Below are 25,117 nucleotides of genomic sequence, written 5' to 3' on the forward strand. Positions count from 1 at the left end.
GGAGTGCTGTCCGATTTTTCCTTATATATATATATATATATATATATATATAATTATTTTTTTTAAAGTGGTAAACACCACACTTTTTTTTCCAGAGCCTGTATAATAAAGCTAACATTATTTAAACCACCCCATCAACAAAAAGTACAGAATTGTTTTTTCCTATTCACCCCAGCCGCCCTAAATATAATGAAGTCCCATGAATCCCATGAACCCCCCCCCCAAAAAATGCCAATGAAATCTACATTTCGCACCACCAGAAAACACGCCTATTCATTTTTAATATTTTTGTATATTTTAATAGTGGGGGCATTTTCTGATGGTCAGAGGACAAAAGGAGCCCCCCCATGGTCTGATCCCACAGATGCCGCAGTCGCTATAGACAGTGACATCTGAGGGGTTAAATAACTGAGTTGGCATCACCAATCCCGATCACTGCTGGTGGTGTCTGCCTTAAATGTGGAAAACTATTTCAGTAAGGGCCCATTCACATGGCCGTATGAACGGATCCACACCCTTTCTGCAATTTTGTGGAAGGTCTGCGGATCCATTCATTTCTATGGGCCCTCAAAAGATGCGGACAGCACACCGTGTGCTGTCCGCATCCGTTATTCCATACCGTGGCTCCGCAGAAAAGATAGAACATGTCCTATTCGGACAAGAATAGGCATTTTTTTCTTGTGGTGGCCGTGTGCGGATCCGTATATTGCGGATCCACAAAGCACTAAGGCCGTCTGAATGGGCCCTAAGTCTAGTGGAATTAGAGAGCAGAAAGAATTACTGTATACTGGTGATACAGCGTACTATTCACACAACATCCTCCGACACTGCCCAATCAGTGCTGACAGTGTGAGGACATAGCCTAATGACAGCAGGAAGAGTTACAGCCATTGGGAATTTATTCTTACATTTTCAGGAGGAATAATGAAGGATTGGTACCTTACTGACTTCTTTAAAAGAAAACAAGAAGATGGTCCAGAGTTTTTCTAGGGAGTACAAGTATTTACTAAAACTGGCATGTCCGGAGATCCCACTGATCACAAAACCAGGGGTTCAAAGCCCCACTCCCCGGTCCTTCTTACTGCACAGCTTGCACCCTCCTTTCAGGGTGCTGTACCTGACTGTTTCTTTCAGACCCAGAGACACTAAAAGGATCAGCAGGGCACACGCTCACCCGCTTCTTCTCCTCTCCTGCTCATTGGGGTTGTGCTTTAGAACTAATGGAGGGGCCCAGAACCCATGATCTAGTGAAGTCCCAGTAGTTTTGCGAATAGATGATCAATTTCCATTATGCAAAAAAGCCCTTTTAATACTCAAATAGTACATGCTGCGTTTGGTCTCGCAATGTCCCTTTTATCCTTGTTGGAAGAAGGCAGATGTTTTTTCTATGTTGAAGCTCCTCTAACCGTTTTCCTGGAGCACACTGTCTGCTAAGTGGCTTCGAATTTGTTTTTCCTACTGTTTTCATTGAGGTGATTTTTGGATGGGATCCCATTTATTTTGTTACTTTTAAAATAGTTTTTTTTTTTCTCATTCTGTATTTTTTAACTGTAAACTTTTCCCCAACAGTTATCCTGTCTAGTGACGATGAAGATAATATTAGCACTGGAAGCACCAGCAGGGTAGAGAGCATCTCTCCTCGGCCTGCAGATTCAGCTTGTTCCTCTCCTGTTCCATCGTCTGAGAAAGTAGAAGCAGCTCTGAGAGAAAATAGTTTAGTAGATAGCAAATATAGTAGTCCAGCTGAGCCTGACCTGCCTGTCGCCATCCCAAGGAAAGCAAGAATGAAGGATGAGGTAGCGTAACATTTGACATGTTTTGTAGTCTTGTTTGACTCCCACAGATGAGTCCAGAATTGATGCTCTCTAAGCGCTTTCAATGGGATGCTCATCTTGGTTGTGTACTAGTCAGTTCTAATTCTCCATTTCATTCCCAGTTTGGCAATACTGTTGCTGTGACTCCGGTAAAGCGGCGTCGAGTTTCCCAGTTGCCGCTGCCTAGTGAATCGCCCAGCGTGCTGCAGTGTCCTGTAAAACCTTGTGAAAGCATGATCCTCGTGTGTCGGAATATACGTATAGGGACCCTTTACCGCGCGATAACCGAGCCTGTCGTGGTGAGTGTAAGATGAGGAGACATTTGCCAGTCATTTTTATGTCCCAAAAAAATAATTCTAAAATATGTGGATGTGCAGTGCAGTAAAGTAGTCTTGTTTTTCCGCATTCATATGTAATTTTTCTGTGTAACGCATTCTCCAGTGGTTAGGGCTGACCATTGTACCATATCCTCTGTGTAAGCTAGCCACCCACAGGAGATAAGTCAGTACAACCCCGAGCTTGTGCTGTGCCTAGTCCAGGGCTGGCACAGTCCGGCAGACTAATGTGGTATTTAATCATGGGTCAGCCCTTTTTACATGCTTGTTCAACTTGCCCGGATGTGCATTAAATGGGTATTCTGGTTATCACAGGATTGGGGATAACTATTAGATCAGTGGGGTCCTACCACTGAGACCCCCACTGATCATGAGATCGGTTACCCCGTACTCCTTGGAGCCTCCGAAATGAATGTAGTGGCAGGTGGAGCATGAGTACTGCCCCTCCCTTCATCTCTATGGGAGTTCTGGAGACAGCAGAGTATAGCGCTCAGGTATTTCTGGAACTCCCATTAATAAATGGTAACTGGAGTTCACATGCCCGACCTGCCACTACGTTCATTTCAGGGGATCCATTCTTGTGATTGGTGGGGGTCCCAGCAGTCTAAATCTAAAGGTTATCCCCTATTCTGTAGATAGGGGATAACTTAACAACCAGAATACCCCTTTAATGTCTAGGAGGTTGTCTGACAACTGTAACCCATTCTCAGTTTCCTCTCAGTTCTGCATGCCGCCTTTCTTGTTACAGTTATAAAGTATAGCCTTGCTACACCTACAAAAGCTAATAGACTCCAAGATGAAGATAAGTAATATTAGTTACAACGGTGCTTGACAAATCTCAGGAGCCAGTGGGGGAGATTTATCAAAACTGATGTAAAGGGCCCATAGCAACCAATTGCATCCCATTTCGTTTTTCAGAGCTCCTTTAGAAAATGAAAAGTTGAATCTGATTGGCTACTATGGGCGACTAAGCCAGTTTTCCTTTATACCAGTTTTGATAAATAACCCCAAATGTGTCTAGGTATTAGACTACTTGGTATTTTTCGGTTGATGTGTAATGGGTGTTCTTATTGAATCCTGTAATCCTATAAAAAAAAATGTTTTTGTTTTTTATTTATTTTTTGCAGTTTTGTGTAGACTTCATAAAGATACAACTTGAAGGTAAGTAATCCTCTACATTTGTTAAATTTATTCTGACATGTAGTTTAACGGTTAATTTAGAGAGATTGTATTTGCGACCTTCTACTGGAGGTGACAATAAGTGACAATTTTATACCTTTCTAATTAGAACTTGAATTAGAATTTTCATTAAAGGGGTTTCTCTGGGAATTAAGAAAATAAAAATACTTAAATATTACTTTATTCTACATATATTCCCAAATACCTTTCATTAGTTATAATGGCTCATTTTGTCTAGGGAGCAATCATTAGGAGAAATAAAATGTCCGCCGTCCTATTAGTACACACAGAACCTGTCCATACAGGAGGACAATTTGCTTCAGAACACTGAGGTAAAGAGCTGCCTCAACCTCCTCTCTGCTCTGCTTGTCAGGGATTATGATCCTGAATACAGCTAATAAGATCTTCAGCTAAATCTCTGTAGGAATGGAGTTTTCATATGTAAAAACCATTTTTACTCACTTGTATCATTGGAGGACACAAGACACCGTGGGTATAGCTGCTGCCACTAGGAGGCGACACGAAGCAAAAAAGTGTTAGCTCCTTCTCTCAGCTATACCCATCCTGCATACACTGAGCTAATCAGTTTTAGCTTAGTGTCTGTAGGAGGCAGACCCCGAAGGGAGAGCCCAAGGGGTTTTGCAGGGCGGTGCGGAACGGAGATGGCCACACACACCCCACCTAGACATTAGGGGGGTACCCAAAGGGCGCCGTAACCCAAGAAATCCTAGTATACACACAAACGTGGAAAGTGAACACACAGTGAACATAAAAAATGTAATAAAGTGAATGTGCGCCATTAAAATTTCCTCCTCTATTCAAGGCCGAAGCCGAGCAAAGAGAGGCGAGTGTGCTCAAATTGTGTGAAAGTGAAGTGCGTGCAAATGTGCCGTCACTCAGTGAGTTAAGGCACCCCAGGGTCAACTCTCCTGGGGCACTTCTGCACCTCGGGCTTCGATCCAGCAGAGCCCTTCGTCACCTAGCAAGGGTACCTTTAAACCCAAGCCGTAGACACTAGGAATGCTGTGTGGTTCATTGCTCTCCTCCATGCCACACTGCAACCCTCAGATATGCCCTGTATGGACAGGAGTTTACAGCCCGGGTGCGAGCTCATCGGACTTAAAGGAACAGATACTACACTTGATCTTAGCCAACAGGTAACCCCCGGACGAAGGCACGTGGAAACGCGTGTCGGGGTAGCGCCATCCTGGCTCTCAGTCTCGCTTGTTTAGGGGAGTTGGCTTCATGTTTTTTGCATATGCGATTATGCTCTTACTTTGATAGGGCTTATTTGCACAGGGCTGCAGTTGGTTCTGGGAGACTGTAATTACTGTTCTATGATCCTGACATTGCTGACCCATCGTGATATTGTCCTACGATTTAGATTAGTGGCTGTTATTGTATTAATTTATGCTGTCTGTGTAAAGCTGGGATGGTGTCTTTTCTCTGTCACCTTCATTTTATTTATTTTTTTAACGGTAATATGTTTGTAATTTTATTGATACGCTATTAAAGATATATTTTTATGGGTATCCTATGAGCTCCATGTTTTTTGTTTAAGGAGAAATCCTAGAAGATTCAAACTCTTCATCAGATAAAGAAACCACGGGTAGACCTTTATTTTCCCCTGAGGATACGGATTCTCTGCTCAAGGCTATTAGAGCCGCTGTGAAGGTGAATCTAGGGAACAGAAATCTATTCAAGATATAATGTTTGGTGACCTGGGGCACAAAAGATCGAGTTTTTCCGTTAAGCGAAAATATAAAATATTTAAATCGGAAAGAGTGGAAAAAACCTGACAAGAAGTTTTTTATCCCTAGAAATGATTAAAGAAAATATGCTTTTGATGAGGGCGAGTCCTCCTGCCTAAATTGGACACCCCAATCGCCAAGATTTCTGAAAGGTCTGCTTTGCCTTTTGCGGACATCGGTGCCTTGAAAGATCCGATGGATAGACGGGCAGAAGTATACCTTAAAGTATGGGAGGCCTCTACTCAGGCATTTAAACCAAATATTGCCACTACCTCTACTGCCGGTCTTTAAAGTTATGGCTACAAGAGTTAGAATTCCATATCCAGAATAAAACCTGCAGAGACCAGTTGCTAGGGGTGTTTCCTACCATCTTTAAAGCAGTGGACTTCATTTCGGATGCTTCTGCGGATGAATTAAGATGCCAGGTCAGCAGCTCTATCTAATTCTGCTAGGAGGGCCATTTGGCTTAAGGGGTGGTCTGGTGACACGGGTTCAAAAAATAAGCTTTGCTCTATTCCCTGCCAAGGAGATTTCCTTTTTGGGTCGGTTTTGGACGACCTTTTAGAAAAGGCCTCTGACAACAAAAAAGGCTTTCCTGTTTCCAGACCCCCTAAAAGACAACAGTTTTTTCACAGAAACCTTTTCAATAGAACAGACAAAAAGCTGAATAATTGGAAAGAAAACAGAGGTAGGAAGGATAAGGGATTCCTCTTTAATACCCGGTCCACTTCAGGACCCAAGGCTGGTCAACAATGACTGTTACTGTCCCGTGGGGGGAGGACTTCCTCTCTTTTCTCGGGCTTGGGAAAAAATCTCGGCAAGCCCTTGGATTATTGGTATTATAAAAGACGGGTTTCGTTTCTCTCCCCCGCAGAAAGATTAAAAATTACAAATCAGAGGAGAGGGGTTTTTATTCATCCCTTTTTCTCGTACCCAAGCCAGATGGATCATTCAGAATGATTATAAACCTGAGAGACTTAAATTAGTACCTAAAATGCAAAAAATTCTGAATGGAATCCGAAGACTGTGTCATAGCTACAATAGTCTGAAAGGATGCCTATTATCACATCCCAATTCATGCAGATTTTAAAAAAATATCTCAGAGTGGCGGTGTGTATTGAAGGCCAAGTTCATCATTTACAATACAGAGCACTTCTGTTTGGAATATCTCAGGCCCCCAGGCGCTTTACGAAACTGATGGCAGAGGTTATGGCCCACATAAGGGAAAGAGACATTCTGTTTATTCCTTATTTGGACGCTCTTCTAGTGGTGGCAGAATCCGAAGACCTTCTAACCTCTCGTCTTCTAGAAGTAGTAGAAATTCTAGCAAAGCTAGGGTGGCAGAAAAACTTGGAAAAGTCAAACCTGACCCCTTCCCAAAAATGTGTTTCTAGGACTGATTCTGGATTCTGTGAAGCTACGTTGCATCCTCTCTTAGGTCAAGATATCCCAAATAAGAGAAGATGTGCGGTCCCTGGTAGCCTCATAAAATCGATGGCAGTATTAGGCAGAATGACCTCCACGATACCTGCTGTCAGTTGGGCACTGTTTCACTCCAGGATGCTTCAAGATTCTAAAAGAGTGGCAGGGATCCTTGTCCCCGTTGGATGCCCCACGTCCTCTCACCTCTCCGGTGATAGTCCTTAACCTGATGGCTGGAACCTTCAAATCGTACTCAGGGCCTCCCTTGGGATCTACAGGAGCAAATAACCATCACCACGGATGCCAGTCCGACTGGGTGGGGGGCCTATTGTCAGTGGGGGGGGGTTGGGGGTGGAGTTCAACAGAGAGTCAGGATTCCCAGAATCTAAGGGAGATGAGAGCGGCTCTGTTGGGGTTAAGAGAATTCCTACCCAAAATACAAGGAAAGGGAGTAAAAATCTCAGACAGCGCCACGGTGGTATCCTACCTAAACGGGCAAGGAGGGACAGGGTCAGAAAATCTTATGTCCTTAGCCGCAGACATTTTTTCTCGAATCATTCCTTATGTTCCTTTCATCAAGGCAGTACACTTAAAGGGAACAGAAAACAAGGTGGCGGATTATCTAAGCAGAAACCATTTGGATCAGGGAGCATGGTGTTGAAACAAAGAAGTCTTCAGATAGTTCAGCTGTGGGGCCAACCTCAAGTAGACCTTTTTGCAACCAGACAGAACAAAAAATGCAACCTATTCTTTTCCTTAAATCCGAAAGATTTTACGTCATTGATAGACGCCTTCTCCCTTCCATTGCTGGATCAGATTCTGTATGCCTTTCCTCCTCTAAGACTTCTTCTGAGGGTATTACAGAAGATGAGGCAGGAACAGACGAGGCTCAGTCTAATCGCCCCTTTATGGCTAAGGAGAACATGGTTCACTTGGTTAAGGAAGCTATCTCTTGCAGATCCCTGGATTCTTCCTGACAGGCAGGATCTGTTGTTTCAGGGTCCTGTCTTCCATCCAGAAGTGAGAAACCTTTATCTAACAGTCTGGTATTTAAAGGGGAAACCCTAGAGCGTATGGGTCTATCTAAAGAAGTTATATCTACCCTTTTATCATGTAGGAAAGAAGTAACCTCTACTATTTACCTCAGCGTATGGAAGACCTTTTTAAACTTTTCTAAAGTCCCGGGAGATGCCTTGAGTTCTCCTCCTATGTCCAGATTTTTTACAAAAGAGCCTTGATAAGAGCCTTAATTAGAACCATTAAAGTTCAAGTTTCTGCCCTTAGTGCTTTTTTTTTATTTCCCTATTGCCAATCATCCGTGGATTAGGAGGTTCTTTAAAGCGGTTAGTAGGATTAAGCCTGTGATCAGATCTTCCATTCCCCCATGGGATCTTAATCTAGTTTTGTCTAGAATGATGGAGCCTCCTTTCGAACCTCTGTAGGATTTTTCTATTAAAACTTTGTCTTTAAAAACTGCTTTTCTAGGGGCTATCACCTCTGCCAGGAGTGTAGGTGAGATTTCTGCCTTTTCAGACTCTCCTCCTTATACTAACATCCTGGAGGACAGAGTGCTCATTAAACCAAATCCTTCTTTTCTACCTAAAGTGGTCTCCCTGTATTATAGGACCCAAGACATTGTTCTTCCATCCTTGTGTCAATCCCCAAAGAACGAGAAAGAGAGGAGGCTCCATTGTTTAGACCAGGCATCCTCAAACTGCGGCCCTCCAGCTGTTGTAAAACTACAACTCCCACAATGCCCTGCTGTAGGCTGATACCTGTAGGCTGTTCGGGCTTGCTGGGAGTTGTAGTTTTGCAACAGCTGGACGGCCGCAGTTTGAGGATGCCTGGTTTAGACATTAAGATGCCTGTCTGAATATCTGAAAGTCAATGGAGGAAATCCTCTAGACTTTTTGTACAGTTTGGTGGAAAAAACAAAGGTAATAAAGTTTCTTCTAAAACTGTATCCAGAAGGATAGTGGGGGCTATTGCTTTAGCCTATTTCTCAGCGGGGGAAACTCCCCTTTGGTATTTGGTGCTCTCTAAACCGGACCCATTTTACTTCTGGGGCAGAGAGGGCTGATGCATCTCTAGAACAAATTCCTGGAACTCTCCATGTAATTTTTTTTTCCCCTCACAATAGGTTAGATTTAGACTCTAAGGACCAATTATCTTTCAGCAGGAAGGTCTTGCAGGCAGTGGTCGCCCCCCCCCCCCCCATCCTAAGCTAGTTACTATTCTAGTCTTCTCACAAGGGTGCTGTCATGGGCATAAGGTAAATTTAGGATTACACTCACTGGTAATTGTTTTTCCATGAAAAATATATAATATGTCCATTTTCCCAAAATGAATAATGAGTCAACGTTAAAAAAATAAAATAAAAAGTCACTGAGTTTTTAATGTTTTGGTACTTTAAGACATCTGTTCTGGCAGTATGGTGCCATAGAACCAGCAATAGAAAAATAGGCTGCCAAAATGCACTCAGGTCTTTGAAGTCTTGCTGTGAGCCCAGCCTGTAGATAAATTACATAATTAAGGAACATCAATTTTTTTTTTACAGTGCAAACATACGATAATGGGACAGAAATGTTTTGTCTTGAAATTTTTGTAACAGGAAAATAGAAATTTATTTCACAATTTTCTAGTTTTTTTCCTCAATATTTTATTGAGTTATATCTGTCATCTAATGGCAGAAAAAGAAAGGTCCAGTGTCTCCTGTAAAAAAATATCAAGTACATGTAGTTTGGCTCAGATAAAATAGTTATTTGCAGTTAGATAGGCCCATTGGTAAAACTGAAAAATTGTCCTGGTAAGGAAGGGGTTAAACACTCTGGTAATAAAGCGGTTAACATAGGTAAGTTAAAGGGGTTTTCCAGGAACTAAGAAAATGAAAATACTCAAATATAACTTTATTATAAATATATTTTCATATACCTTTCATTAGTTTTGTCTAGGGAGCAGTCATTAGGAGAAATACAATGGCTACCCTACTATTAGTACACACAAAACCTGTCCTAATCACACAGGACAAGTTACTTCACAACACTGAGGTAAAGAGCTGCCTCGTCCTCCTCCTGCTACTTGTCAGGAATTATGATGCTGAATACAGATAAGATCTTCAGATGACTCTCTGTAGGAATGGTGTTCATGAGGAGACATGAAGTACAGAGAGGAGGTGGTGATGTGACTAAGGAGCAGCAGTCTCCATTATCACAGCCCCACATTACCATAGTCTGTCCTGTTCGTCCTCTCCGTTCTTCATGTCTCCTCATGAACTCCATTCCTACAAAGATTAAAGGGGTTGTCTCATCCTAGACAATGGGGGCAATTCGCTAGGATATACCCCCGTTGGGACCCGCACCTATATAGAGAACGGAGCCCCGTAAGGTGGTGTCTGGAGGACTCCGGTCCGGCCACCACCAAGCCCCGCTACCATTCATTTCTATGGGGCTGACGGAAATAGCTGAGCCAGAGCTCGGATATTTTTGCTTGCCCCATAGAAAATGAATGGAGGGCGGCTGCCCACACGCAGTGTGACCTCCTTCACTTGCGGGGCTTCGTTCTCGATATAGATGCGGGTCCCGGCGGTGGGACGCGCACCTATAAAACAATGGGGGCATATCGCATATCCTAGCGATATGCCCCCATTGTCAATGATTAGACTACCCCTTTAAGCTGGAGAGCATATTAAACTGTATTCAGGATCATAATCCCTGACAAGTAGCAGGAGGAGGATGAGGCAGCTCTTTACCTCAGTGTTGTGAAGTAGCCAGTCCTGCTGTGTGATTAGGACAGGTTCTGTGTGCACTAATAGAAAGGCGCCCATTTTATTTCTCCTAATGATTACTCCCTAAACAAAACAAGCCATTATAACTAAATAAAGTTATTTGTGAAATATTTAGAATAAAGTTATTTTTAAAGGGGTTGTCCGGGTTCAGAGCTGAACCCAGACATACCCTTATTTTCACCCCGGCAGCCCCTTTGAGCGTAGCATCGGAGCAGCTCATGCTCCGATGCGCTCCCGTGCCCTGCGCTAGATCGCGCAGGGCACAGGCTCTTGTGTTTTCAATAACACACTGCCGGGCGGTAACTTCCGCCCAGCGGTGTGTTCGGTGACGTCACCGGCTCTGAGGGGCGGGCTTTAGCGCTGCCCTAGCCGTTTTACTGGCTAGGGCAGAGCCAAATCCCGCCCATCAGTGCCGGTGACGTCACCGGGCTTCCTGTCAGCACCATAGAGAGCCCCGGTACGTCACCGGAACTCAGAAAAATGCCTTTGCCCTGCGCAATTTAGCACAGGGCAAAGGAGAGCATCGGAGCATGAACTGCTCCGATGCTCATGTCAGGGGGGCTGCCTGGGTGAAAATGGAGGTATGTCCAGGTTCAGCTCTGAACCTGGACAACCCCTTTAAGTATTTTCATTTTCTTAATTCCCTGAGAACCCCTTTTAAGATGGCAACACACAGATTATTGATGACAGATATTCTGGTCCACTTTCTGTCAGAAGAAATGAGGCTTGCACATGTAGTATAGGGTTAATAACTGTGTAGCATAGAGAGAGAGATGTATTTGCTAATTAATTTTCTTTGGCTGTGGTCAGTTGTTCCATGTCTGTGGGTGAGGCCTTTTTTTGTGTAATTATTTCTAATACAGCTAGTGAACATGGTATATTTCTTGTCCATAGCACCAGATGTAGAAGGTGGCTCTGAAGAATTATTACTGAAAACATCGGATCTTACAAAGTGTGAGTGGTGCTGTGCAAGAAAGCTTCCCGTTGTCTTTTTTCAAAGTACGCCATCTTTCTGTCAGAAGCTGCGGCTACAGTTTAATATGAGCAGACAAAGTGGACTCAGATGGTATGACTGCAAGGCTTCAAGTAAGTCTCTTTATAGATTATTTCTTCTAACGTGTTTTAAGGCAGGGTTTACTGGAAGGGGCTCTTGAAACCCCCCTTTGTTTTTTCTATGTTTGAGACTACAGTGCATGCTGGCACATTACTGTAATAGTTTACATTATGAATGGAAAAATAGACTCTCAGGTAACATGATTCCAAACTAGTCCCCTATGTCCCCCACTATAACATGTTATTAATTTTATAGATGATAAGAAATGAAGTATATTTCCCATTTACATACTGTTACAAAGGATCTAGTGAAGGATCCAGATGACGTTTACTTTTGTATTATGGTGCCACCTAGTGGTCAAAGTGTATAGCAACATGCACACGATAGATGAAAGATCTGCAGGCTCCTATTCAAGCTCGAATAAAAATAAAAAGCGTCACACATCATGGGTAATAAATGTAAAATCTACTTCTCCAGGTGTAGCAGACTGCTCCGCGTCTGCTGCAAGCTGCTCACAGAACTCCGGGAGGAGGACTAGAGCTTGGGCCATGTCCATAGGCTCTCATAGACGTCACACTTGCATCTGGAGATTCCTATGGTGACTCGCTTGGTCATTGTATTACTGGGGAGTATTATGTACATTCTTAAAGGGGAACACCATCTTGTATATCTTGCCATTGCGCTATATGTGATAAAATAAGTTATTTATCTTCACTTAGAACAGGTAAGCTGCTGGGAAATTTTCTTGGAGCCCATCAACACATTTGCGTTCTGTAGCTTGTGTAGCACCGTAAACAGGAGCAATCAGCTTTCCTGACATTTCTAATGTAGTAAGAAGTTGGGTTTCCCATAAAAAAGCCATTCAGGAGAATCTCTTCTCATAGCACTGTGATGTGCCATTCCTCTGTTATTCCTCCTAGAAATGTATGTATTGGTGCTGTTAGTTGAGGGAATGTTCCTACACAGTGAAACTGTCCAATCAGTGCTGACAGTTTTAAAATGCATAGGGATGCACCACTTTCACAAGGGTAATGGTAATGCTCAGTTGGCAATTCATGTATACGTTTTCTGGAGAAATAGCAGAGGATTGGCACAGTGCAGAATTAGGAGCAAAGACTCTCTAGAATTATTTCATGGGGGATGCAGTAATAATCTATAAAACAGATCCACAAGAGTCTGGGGTTTGTGAAATCCCTTTACTGCTCGTCGGTGCTGTGTACCTGCAAAGACTAATGACCCCATACCTCTGTTATCAGAAGATATTCCTAACAGTAGGGTTCATCCATGATTATGTGCTTCCATTTCTGTCCTAGATATAGAAGAACAGCACATCGTGTTAATTTTTGAAAGGCCCCTGCTTGTACATGAAAGTGCTTGCTTTGAAAAGATTCTATCTGAAGTTGGAAAAAAACTTGCGATTCCAAACTTTTTATCCAAAATTGTGTTTGATGAAGCTAATCGACGACTAGTTGCCTTTACCAATAATGTTCACGAATCCTCTTCGACTCCCAAGGACCACGTAACTAGAAGCGTGAGTGTTTTCTATTATACACATCTACAAGTGCTGGTCTTTGTGCCTGGAATATTCAGGGGTAGATGTTAGACAAGTCATCGGGCACCTTTCAGTGAAAAAGAAGCAAAAATCTCTCTCAAAAATTTGCCATAAAATTTACATTTTGCAAGCAGGGATTTCTTGTGGTTAGGCATTTCTCATTTAAAAATATTGGAGTGAAATCCAAAGAAAGAAGAGTGAATAAAAAAACTATTGAGAGTAGTAGAATTGTGGAAAGTGTCCCCACGACGTAGCCTGAAACGGCTCAACAATGGAAAACCGATCACCACTTAGTGTCCATTCACACGTCCTCAATATCCGGAACGGGTGCGGACCCATTCATTCTTAATGGGGCACGACGGGATGCGGAGAGCACACTATGTGCTCTCCGCATCCGCAGCTCCGGAGCGCGGCCCCGGACTTCCGGGCTTCGGCCCTGAAAAAAAAAAAGAGAATGTGTCCTATTCTTGTTCACAATTGCAGACAAGAATAGGCAGTTCTATGGGGGTGCTGGCCGGGTGTATTGCAGATCCGCAATAAACCACGGACGTGTGAATGGACCCTTATTCAGTGACAGCTTTTTGTAAACTTATATCCTCTGATTTAGCTGTAATGTTTTATACAGAGAAATGACTGTCTTTAAAACTGTTTGCAGACACAGTAGATATTTGTCTAGCCCAAGGATCGGCACCCCAGCTGTTGTGAAACTACAATTCCCAGCAGTCACCATTTATTTTTATGAGAGTTGTAAGAAGAGTAGAGGAGGTATGCATCCTGGGAGTTGTAGTTTCACAACAGCTGGCATGCCGGAGGTTGCCTACCCCCTGGTCTAGAATGCAGTCATTAGATCATTGGTGAATATCCTGTCTGTCCTTTAAAGGGATATTCCCATCTGGACATTTATGGTGCTGGCTATTTTCAGTGCAGCCGCCTCTCCGTTCCTGGTGGTGTGAAATGGGACCCTGTTCTTGAGACAGGAGCAGGTCTCAGAGTTTTATGTGTTGAGCTATGGCCCAAAAAAAAAAATCACAATAAATTGACTGTTTTACCTCAGGAAGGAGGCGGACATAGTGGGAGCCAGGAGTCAGGCTTTTTTTCTAATTAGATTATTTTCTGATTAATTGCCCACCCCTATGTTGAGCATTTGGAACACAAAATTTGGTAGCTGAATACTTCACTTGGTGTCTAACCTGAAGCAGAAGCCAGGTGTATTAAATTAGGGGGATAAAAGTCTGTAAAATGAACACATTTTTGTAAGTGTACTTCTATTTGGCCAGAAGAGAGTCTAGTCCCAATTTTTATTACATTTTTTTTCTTTTGCTTTTCATGCAGGTTACATCAGAAACTCGAATGAAACTGCGGAATCCCACAGGCCAATTGCAGTTCTGTGACGATGAAGAAGGTGACACGCACAATGTCTTTGTGGGCCCTATTGAAAAGTAGGTTTCAAGAAGATTATTAGCGGTGTTGAAGACGTTTTAAAGAACATTTTCAGGGATATGGAATTGTACATTGCCAAAGTATTGTATTTGGTATAGAAAGGGGGTGTCCCTAACTAGAGATGGTCCGTCAAAAAAGCAGAGTAGATATAGATCTAATGCTCAAATATGGATCACCAATGTATAAGGGTCAATATTAAGAGTGATCAATTGTAGTTATTAAAATGTAACTTTTAATTAATTATCTAAAATAAATTACCCTTAGATAAACCAAGATATCGGTAAAAAAGAATCACAGTGAATAGGAACACACAGTGCACGGCGGCACTGAGATAAATAAACCGTGGTCCTACCACTCTGGCGACAGGTCCCTTGATATGGCAGCCCGGGTCCAATTAGAGACGGATCATTTCTTTCGTGGGCTATGATAACCATTCGTTGTCGGGGTAGTTAGACAACACCTATTCGCCCCTAAATGAGCCCCTGTGGTGGCCCTAGCCTAGATAGTCAGAGCAGCCTCACCACAGGGCACCTGTCCTTAAAAGGGCGACCCCGTCCAAAACCTGTCCCTAGAGATGGTCCGTGCTTTATCTGGTCAGTGAGTGATGGTGACTTGGTGCTCCAGTACCATATGTTAGAAGACAACAAATTGTGCCTGTAGAACGCCCAATAGGCTGTGAGCTTGGGTTGAAATTGTGACCTTGTGGTTTTTCAGTCATGTTTCTATTCACCTGTGTAAGAAGGTAGATACAACAGGTTATTTAAGTTATGCCATCTACCCCCTGAGCTGAAGCAAAGAGGGAGACCAGCATTTCCAAGATTGTATTTCAGCCATACAAGCTAAAAAGCCGTAATTTGGGTTACATCTGCTAATTAACCACTTTAGGTACGTTTTTACCTTGTTCCATCTCTGAAAGACTAAAGACCGTGGCCTCTTAAACTGAGTTGTCCTGTGAGGTAGAATTTGCTGATGGTAGATAGACTAACAGAAATGGGGTTAGATCCAAGAATAAGGATATCAACCTTCCCCGTATTTCCTCTGTTTAGGATTCAATTTTGGATTTAGAAAATGACACTCAAGAAAATCATCCCAAATCTGCTTTCTGCCTGTGCTGTTCCAAGACTCTTCTGACTCTGAAGCTTATTTTTTATAACTTTTTGGATTTGCATTCCCCGCGTTTTCATTAGGACATGACAGCCAATGTGATATTCCTAATCTTCTATAGTCAACCTTATTTCAAGCACGTCCAGTTCAGATAAACACCTTATCGCCTGTGAATGTTGTATAGCGGAGATATCTTTTTGATTACTAGCTATTTAAACTGGTTGGCCAGTTTATATTACCAGGTGCACATGCGCTGGTAACATCAGCAACCTCCACTCACTGAGGACAGCCTGCGCATGCGCCAGTTTCCATGCTTGTCTCCAGTATGAGTGAATGGAGGCCGCTGATAGACGGGATCCTCCATCCTATTCGGAGCGCAGTGCTGGTTCGGAGGTCAGAGGACCTGCGTGTAGACATGAGTTTTTCTTATGAAACTTTCGGACATCAGTGCTGATTATTACTAGCTGCATGCATGTGTTACCAGCCCATGTGCACTAGTAATATAAACACTTTCTTATGCCTGTCCTAGCCTATATATTTTTGGACTATTTATTTGCCTGTTTTTGTACAAATGTTAACTGATTTCTTTTCTTTTAGATTGATTGTTTATCCTCCACCTCCTGCAAAAGGCGGGATCTCCGTCACTAATGAAGACCTCCATTGCTTAAATGAAGGAGAATTTTTAAATGACGTTATTATTGATTTCTATTTAAAGTAAGCTCCCATAGAATTGAATGGAGGGAACCTTGTCATTCAAGAACATACACTATTACCTTTTAGTGGGAAAAAAAAACCAGTTTATATCATTTTACAAATTACAAATATTTTGGTAAATGTAGGAAATGGTGAAAAATGAAGAAATAACCTATTCTCATGTATTCAGTCTCAAGCTTGCCAGTTCTGCAGTGATAACCTTATATATTCACATGTCGCTGTAGACAGATGTCACAAGCTGTACTTGTATGCTTCTTTCACTTTGGGGCCTCAGTTCTAGAGATAGTTGTGGGTCACAGAGGTGGTACCTGCACCTATCTGACATTGCTGGAATATCCTAGCAATATGGCACCAATGTATGAGGTGAGACAATCCCTTTCATTTTTAACTTATAGATCCATACACTAGTATGTGCCTTTTATTGTGTACGGACAAGGAGATAGATTTCCCTTACCTGTCTAGTTGAGGCAGTATGCATTCTTCTATATTTTATGCACTTGCCAGTATCTCAGAAATAGAGGTATTCAAGGCATGCTGTCTGCAGCATATTTAAAGGGAATCTGTCGCCCTGATTTTGCATTATTATCTACCGTAATACCTTTGTACTGCAGATAAAGAGTCCCACTCACTATCTTTTATTTTCCTTCTCCCTCCAGTTCCCCCGCTGTCCATGCTCAAATCTGCAGTGAAATACACAATCCGGACTGCTGTGCTGTTCTAACATAATGGCGAGGGCTCGTGTGCGCATGCACAGCAGCCCCGACAACAGCTCTGAGCGCTGACAGTGGGGGAACGGAAGACGGTAGGAACATAAGAAATAGTGATCTGGACTCCTTATATGCTGTAGTACGCATGTTTTACTGTAGATAGTAGTCCAAACTCGGGGTGACAGATTCCCTTTAACAGGATTGTGTGGTGGAATAAATGGTCTCCTAAACATTTCTGTTTTCTTATCATCTAGGTATTTAGTCCTTGAGAAACTTCGAGAAAAGGCTGACAAAATCCATATTTTTAGTTCATTTTTCTATAAGCGTCTCAATCAGAGAGAGAGGAGGAATCTCCAGGATACTGCAAACTTAACGTAAGCTGACAGTGATATGGTAGCAGTATTTTACAGCCTAGTACATATTTCATTCTAACATTGGGTAATTAATAATTGCATGCAATGTATTTTACCGCTACTAGTAAATACAGTAGAATCTGCATTGGGAGTGGAATCATTGCATGTGTGACTAAAGTAATGTTTAAATGATGGCATCCACTGACTGCTGTCCTGATTTACCTAGGCCTGGTTGTTATTTATGACATGCATGTATGTGTATATATCCATATCTGGAATGGCCGCTGCCTACAACGTTCCCGTACAGGGGAGTTGTAATATTCATATGAATGGGCAGCCGTTACAACTCCATTTTTCTTGAATCTGCATTGCAATTATTTGCACCAGATTTCTCAAACATCACAAGATGTTTGATAAGTTGCATTTTTAAATATGTCTTGAAATGTTACTCTACTTTTTATGCAAAAGAGTGACTTAGTCAGAATTCTGGGGTGCAGGACTTGATAAATCCCCCCCCCCCCCCCCCCCCTTATGGGGTGCCGGAAGGGGTGGTTGATAATCTCCCTGCTTACTGTGTGAATCAATATCAAGTAATTTTCCCAAATGCAGCATATGGACTAGACTGTTCTAGTACATAATCGTGGAGCTGTTCATAGACTTGTGTCCATTATACTTTTCAATCACTGTGCCGATAGTAATGTCCTTCTTTCTTAGGTTACAACAGAGGAGGCATGGAAGAGTAAAAACATGGACCAGACATGTGGATATCTTTCAGAAAGACTTCATATTTGTTCCACTTAATGAAGCGTATGTAAATTTTGAAAAGCTCTATACACTACTGCTTTTACTTTGGTAATTTTCAACGTGAAAACCATATGATGATCATTCAGGTACCTGATGTTCACGTCCGTATGCTGTATAGACAGTGCTCGGGCTGAACACTGACCCATTATAGCCGATGGGCAAGTCACATGTGGCACTTTCCACACAAACCATTCGTCTGTGCAGAGAATATCACAGCATGCACCATGGAGATCAGATTGATTTTTTTCCCAGCAAATACGCCCATTTGATGTATGGACAAGTGAGAAGAGTGGACTGTACAGGACACCAGCAGTGTGTGGTCTGTTTAAAGGGAAACTGTCACATTGAACATGGTGTCTGAGCTGAAGGCAGCATATTATAGAGCCGGAAGAACTGAGCAGTTTGATATACAGTTTTGTGGGAAAAGATATTAGCTAAAACTTTATTCATATAAATTCCTGCTTATTCTGAGCTTAGAAGTCCAGGAGGCGGTCCTATCAGTGACTGACAGCTATCTCTGTATACACAGCCATAGAGGGAAGGCTGTCAGTCACTGATAGGACCGACTCCTTGTCTTCAGTCAGTGACTGACAGCTATCTCTGTATACACAGTCATAGAGGGAAGGCTGTCAGTCACTGATAGGACCGTCTCCTTGTCTTCAGTCAGTGATTGACAGCTATCTCTGTATACACAGTCATAGAGGGAAGGCTGTCAGTCACTGATAGGACAGCATCCTTGTCTTCAGTCAGTGACTGACAGCTGTCTCTGTATACACAGCCATAGAGGGAAGGCTGTCAGTCACTGATAGGACCGTCTCCTTGTCTTCAGTCAGTGACTGACAGCTATCTCTGTATACACAGTCATAGAGGGAAGGCTGTCATCACTGATAGGACCGACTCCTTCTCTTCAGTCAGTGACTGACAGCTATCTCTGTATACACAGTCATAGATGGAAGGCTGTCAGTCACTGATAGGACCGACTCCTTGTCTTCAGTCAGTGACTGACAGCTATCTCTGTATACACAGTCATCGAGGGAAGGCTGTCAGTCACTGATAGGACTGACTCCTTGTCTTCAGTCAGTGACTGACAGCTATCTCTGTATACACAGTCATAGATGGAAGGCTGTCAGTCACTGATAGGACCTCCTCCTTGTCTTCAGTCAGTGACTGACAGCTATCTCTGTGTACACAGTCATAGAGGGAAGGCTGTCATCACTGATAGGACCGACTCCTTGTCTTCAAAGACCAGAATGAGCAGCAATTTAAATAAATGAAAAACATGTTTTACAGATTCTTTTCCCCAAAAAACTATAGCTCAATCTGCTCAGCTCTTCCTGCTCTTTAATATTGTGTACAGATTAATTTGCAGTGTCAAGGTGACATTTTCCTTTTAATTCCTTGAGGACATCTGTGATACAAGTACAGTGGAAGCCCATTCTTAAAAAAATGTTTGAAACAGCAGGCACTCTGGTCTAATGTCTGTGCTTGGCGCCAATGCCGATCACAGACATTTAAGAGAGATGCCGTTGTCTTTTGTGACAATGACATCTGAAGCGGCTTTTCCCGGGGGCACTGCGCTACAGGGCCTGAACAGCTCCCCCATGTGGCTGATGATCTCTTGTGGTAGCCTCAGTCCCTATGCAGGATCCTACTCTACCAATAGTAGTACTGTAGCAATAGTTCCTATGGAGCCCTCTGTGGTATCAGGGCTCCATATATTAAATGTCCCATAGGTTGCAATAGTAATTCATTGTAGTCTGTCAGACAAGCAATCTAATAATCGCATGTTCAAGTCCCCTAAGGGGACTTAAAATATTTGTAAGAAAAAAAATGGCCAATTCACTGCTTTCGTAACTTCACCCCCCTAATAATATTAATAAGTGATACACACTTTGTGTAAAATGGTATCGGTACACACACTCTAAAATGGTATCAATAAAAACTACAGATCGCCCTGCCAAAAATGAGCCATCACTAGGGATGAGCGGACCAGTGGATGTTCGGGTTCGGCCAAACTTCGAGTCTAAATTCGGGTTCGGGACCCGAAATCAAACCCAGACCCCATTGAAGTCAATGGGGACCCAAACTTTGGTGCACTAAAATGGCTGTAAAATAGTCATAGTAAGGGTTAGAGGGCTGCAAAAGGAAGCAAAATGGGGGTAAGAGCGGGACAATTGCCTGCAAACAAATGTGGATAGGGAAATGACATAAAATAACATAGAATAGAAAAAAAATATAAAAATAAGTTTTTTGTTTTTCCTTTATTTATTTTTTTATAAATTTGTGAAGGCCCCAAAACATTGGGAAATAGAAAAGAGAATGCAAATAGAAAGTGCGCTGGAGTATAACAATGGCTGGGTGCGGCCGGTATACTTGTCTATTCATCACAAGGTATGGACAAGTCCTGTGGGATCCATGCCTGATTCATTTTAATGAACGTGAGCTTGTCTACGTTGGCTGTGGACAGGCGGCTGCGCTTGTCTTTGATAACCCCCTCCTGCTGTGCTAAACACACGTTATGACAATACACTGGCTCCAGGGCAGGCAAGCACCTCCAAGGCGTAAAGGGCAAGCTCAGGCCATGTGCTCAATATGGAGACCCAGAAGTTGAAGGGGGCAGACCCGTCGGTCAGTACGTGTAGGCATGTGCACACGTACTGTTCCACCATGAAATGCTGCCTCCTGCTAAGATGTTCTGTATCATCTGGTGGTGCTTGTTGTTGTGGCTTGCTGACAAAGCTTTACCACATTTTGGCAATGCTAACCCTCCCTTCTGAGGTACTAGCGGTGCCCCAGCTGCGTTGGCGACTTCTTGCCTCCTCCTCTGCCTTCGCCTTGTGCTTCCACTGAGCCCCCGCTGTCAGGTGGGAATGCCATTGGCAGGGCGTCTACTAGCATGCGCTTCTACTCGCGCATCTTCCGATCACACTCCAGTGACAGAATTAAGGACAGCACATTGTCCTTGTAGCGGGGATCCAGCAGGGTGGCCACCCAGTAATCAGCACTGGTTAGAATGTGGGCAACTCGGTGGTGGTTGCGCAGGCACTGCAGCATGTAGTCGCTCATGTGTGCTAGGCTGCCCAGAGGCAACGACAAGCTGTCCTCTGTGGGAGGTGTGTCCTCTGTATCCCCCAGCCACACACCAGTAATGCCCATGAGCTGCTTTGGATGCCACCCTGCTGTGAAAATGGTTCCTCTTCCTCCTCATCATCCTCCTCCTCTTCTTCCTTCAGAACTTTGTCCTGGCTGGACAGTTGTGTGCCTGGCCTCTGTTGGTGCAGGAACCCACCCTCCAAGCCACTGGTGAATGACTGGCCTGATAACCATGGAAATGATCCCTCTTCCTCCCGTGCCACATCCTCTTCCATCATTGCCCGAAACGTTTTTTCAAGAAGACATAGAAGTGAGAGAGCAACGCTGAGGATGGCATCATCGGCTCTGGCTATGTTGGTGGACTCCTCGAAACAGCACAGAATGGCACACACATCCCGCATGGAGGCCCAATCGTTGATGGTTAAGTGGTGTTGTTCCGCAGAGCGACTCACCCGTGCGTGCTGCATCTGAAACGCCATTATTGCCTGCTGCTGCTCGCACAGTCTCTCCAGCATGTGCAAGGTGGAGTTCCACTTTGTGGGTACGTCGTATATGAGGCGGTGAGCAGGAAGGGCGAAGTTACGCTGCAGCGCAGACAAGCAAGCAGCAGGGTGAGAACGCCGAAAGTGAGCACAGACGGCCCGCCCTTTCTGCAGCAGCTATGACATATTGGGGTAATTTTTCAGGAGCCTCTGCAACACCAAAGTCAGCACATGCACCCGGCAAGGGATGTGTGCGTCAAATCGGCTAGGCCCAGAGCTGCTACGAGATTTCACCAGTTATTGCACACCACCAGGCCGGGCTTGAGGCTCAGTGGCACCAACCACTCATCGGTCTGTTATTCCATGCGCGTCCACAGCTCCTGTGCGGTGTGTTTTTTTTCCCCCCAAAACAGATGAGTTTCAAAACAGCCTGCTGTCGTTTTCCCCCTGGCTGTGCTGAAATTGGTGGTGCAGGCAGATTTTGTCCGCCACTTGGTTGTGCATGGCAGGGATGGCTCGCCTGGAAAAGTAGTGGCGGCTGGGAACCATGTTCTGTGGGACATTCACTGCCATAAGGTTTTTAAAAGTCTCCACCAGCTGGAATGACAGCATTTCAAAGGCCAGGAATTTTGAAATGCTGGCATTCAGGGCCAGGAATCGCGGGTGGGTAGGGGATACTTCCTCTGTCTCTCCAGTGTTTGGGGGATGGATAGCTGAACGCTTCCATGGGACATTGTGGGGATGCTTAGTGATGGTGGTGGTATTGCTGCAACATCCTCTGTTTGCATGGTGGCAGGTGCCACTGTCACTCCAGGGGGGGAGGCCGAGATCGCAACACAAGAGGGAGCATGAGGAGCCTGAGATCTTTCGTGGTTTTTAAGGTGCGTAATCCACTGCAGCTCGTGCTTTGCATTTAGATGCCTGGTTATGCAGGTGGTGCTCAGGTTTAGAACATTTATGCCTCGCTTCAGGCTCTGATTGCACAGCGTACAAACCACTCGTGTCTTGTCAGCACATTGTCCGAAGAACTGCCACGCCAGGGAACTCCTTGGAGCTGGCTTTGATGTGCTCAGTCCCTGGGTGCAGTGGGCAGTAGCGGGCGTACTGGCTAGGGGACGGCCACTCTGCTTTTGCACCCTGCTCCCTCTTTCGCTGTACTGGTGCCTCTGTGCGACCACCACCTCTTCCTCCAAACTGTACATGTCACTCGCATGACCTTGATTCCTTGTGGGGTATAGGACCTAATCATCCTTCACATCATCTTCCACCCACATTTCTCACCCCTGCCGGTCTGGACACTGCAGAAAGCCGCAGCAGTTGGCATCTGTGTTTCGTCATCAGAGACGTGCTGCGGTGGTCTTCCCTTGTACTCATCCCGAAACATAAGTGGTTGAGCATCAGTGCACTCATTATCTTCCACTTCTGGAGCTATGTGGACAGCCCTTGGAAACCCTGCCAGCAGAGTCATCAAAAAGCAGAAGACTGCTTCATGAATTGGGGCTCAGACTGCTTGGCTGATTTGCCAGGGGTGAGGTAAAAGACAGATGCCCATGGGCTGCATGTGCCAACTCTGATCTTTCAGCAGGGGACTGGGTGGGAGACAATGTGAAGGAACTGGAGGCACTGTCAGCCACCCAATCTACAACAGCCTCTACTTGTTCTGGCCTCACCATTCGTACATCGGTATTCGGGCCTACAAAATAACTCTGAAGGTTCTGTCGCCTACGTGCACCTTAGAAAGGTGTTTCATTTGGGCATGTAGTTGGCGCAGATCGACCATGTCCTCTCCTTGCAACAGGAGCTCCACTAACACCAGCAGCACCACAACCAGGGCCATGTCCCTTATTTGACGCTCTCCTCATTCTTTGAGGTCACCCACTGAACTAACAGACAGATTAACTTTATTATTTTCCCTGTCACGGATGCAGTTCAGGTGTACCTCACACCAAAAATGGGTATATGCCACCCACCGATCTAGCAGACGGATTAACTATATTAATTTCCCTGTCACGGATGCAGTTCAGGTGTACCTTACACCAAAAATGGGTATATGTCACCCACCGATCTAGCAGACGGATTAACTATATTAATTTCCCTGTCACGGATGCAGTTCAGGTGTACCTCACACCAAAAATGGGTATATGTCTCCCACCGATCTACCAGACAGATTAACTATTATATTTTTGTGTACAAAGAAGGTGCATTGCACCCACCCAAAAATCGCTATAGGTCAGCCACAGAATTTACAGCCAGATTAATTATTATATTTCTGTGTCGGGTGCAAAGCTGGAGTATTGCACCCACAAAAAATCATTATAGGTCACCCACAAAACAAATAGCCAGATGAGATTCCTAACACTCCCTTACTTCAGCTGCCTGCTTCCTGTCCCTGCACTACTGCAGAGCTGATGGGCGGTGCTACACGTGATCCACCTTGTATAGAGGCTGGGTCACATGATGCACCGGCCAATCACAGCCATGCCATTACTAGGCATGGCTGTGATGGCTTCTAAGTGCCCACAGCTTAAAAACTTGTTGATTGGTGGCCCTGCAGCCTTTCAACAAGCTTTATTAAATCACCGAACCTGAACTTTTACTGCACGGACCCGAACTTTGCAGTTTGGATTCGCTCAACACTAGCCATCACACAGTTCTATGGACATAACAAGGAAAATTTTATTGGGGGCGCTATTTTCAAGGTTTTTATTTCTTTCTAAGTATTAAAATGCAAAAAAAATAATGCTGATGTATTGCTGTAATTGTACTGACCTGGAGAATTAAAGAGGACCTTTCACTGATTATTACACTGTGAACTAAGTATACAGACATGTAGAGCGGCGCCCGGGGATCTCACTGCACTTACTATTATCCCTGGGCGCTGCTCCGTTCTCCCGCTATGCCCGCCGGTATCTCCGCTCACCAAGTTATAGTAGGCGGAGATTTCAGTCTTTAAGTTATGGTAGGCGGAGTCTGCCCTTGTTCTGCTGTAGCGCTGGCCAATCGCAGCGCAGAGCTCACAGCCTGGGAGATAATAACCTCCCAGGCTGTGAGCTCTGCGCTGCGATTGGCCAGCGCTACAGCAGAACAAGGGCAGACTCCGCCTACCATAACTTAGTGACTGAAATCTCCGCCTACTATAACTTGGTGAGCGGAGATACCGGAGGGCATAGCAGGAGAACGGAGCGGCGCCCAGGGATAATAGTAAGTGCTGCGAGATCCCCGGGCGCCGCTCTCCATGTCTGTATTCTTAGTTCACAGTGTCATAATCGGTGAAAGGTCCTCTTCAAGGTAACCAATCAGTTTACTGCATAAGGAACGGTGTAAAAACAAAACCCATAAAACTGTAATGGAATTGCATTTTTTTTTTCAACTTTCACCCTATTTGTATTTTTTTTCTCACCAAATTTTTTTTCTACATCTTGTGCAATATTAAATGGTACCATTAGAAAGTACAACTTGTCCCACGCACAAACGAAAAATAAAAAAGTTATGGCAGGGATTAAAAAATTAAAGTGCAAAAAGGAAAATT

The 25,117-nt window shown here is 44.0% G+C and overlaps 1 protein-coding gene across 4 annotated transcripts in view; it reads left to right on the top strand.

Moving 5' to 3' along the window:
• The window catches only part of SENP6 (SUMO specific peptidase 6), an 84,793-nt gene that overhangs the window by 43,211 nt on the left and 16,465 nt on the right, over window positions 1–25,117 (top strand). For all 4 annotated transcript variants that reach the window (XM_044289048.1, XM_044289050.1, XM_044289049.1 and 1 more), the window contains 9 exons: window positions 1,570–1,796; window positions 1,937–2,113; window positions 3,277–3,310; window positions 11,180–11,371; window positions 12,653–12,870; window positions 14,224–14,330; window positions 16,033–16,149; window positions 17,111–17,230; window positions 17,924–18,016. In XM_044289048.1, coding sequence (XP_044144983.1) covers window positions 1,570–1,796; window positions 1,937–2,113; window positions 3,277–3,310; window positions 11,180–11,371; window positions 12,653–12,870; window positions 14,224–14,330; window positions 16,033–16,149; window positions 17,111–17,230; window positions 17,924–18,016 — 1,285 coding nt within the window. The remainder of the gene's footprint in view (window positions 1–1,569; window positions 1,797–1,936; window positions 2,114–3,276; window positions 3,311–11,179; window positions 11,372–12,652; window positions 12,871–14,223; window positions 14,331–16,032; window positions 16,150–17,110; window positions 17,231–17,923; window positions 18,017–25,117) is intronic.

The sequence above is a fragment of the Bufo gargarizans genome, chromosome 4 (genome assembly GCF_014858855.1).
Source record: "Bufo gargarizans isolate SCDJY-AF-19 chromosome 4, ASM1485885v1, whole genome shotgun sequence".
NCBI lineage: Eukaryota > Metazoa > Chordata > Amphibia > Anura > Bufonidae > Bufo > Bufo gargarizans.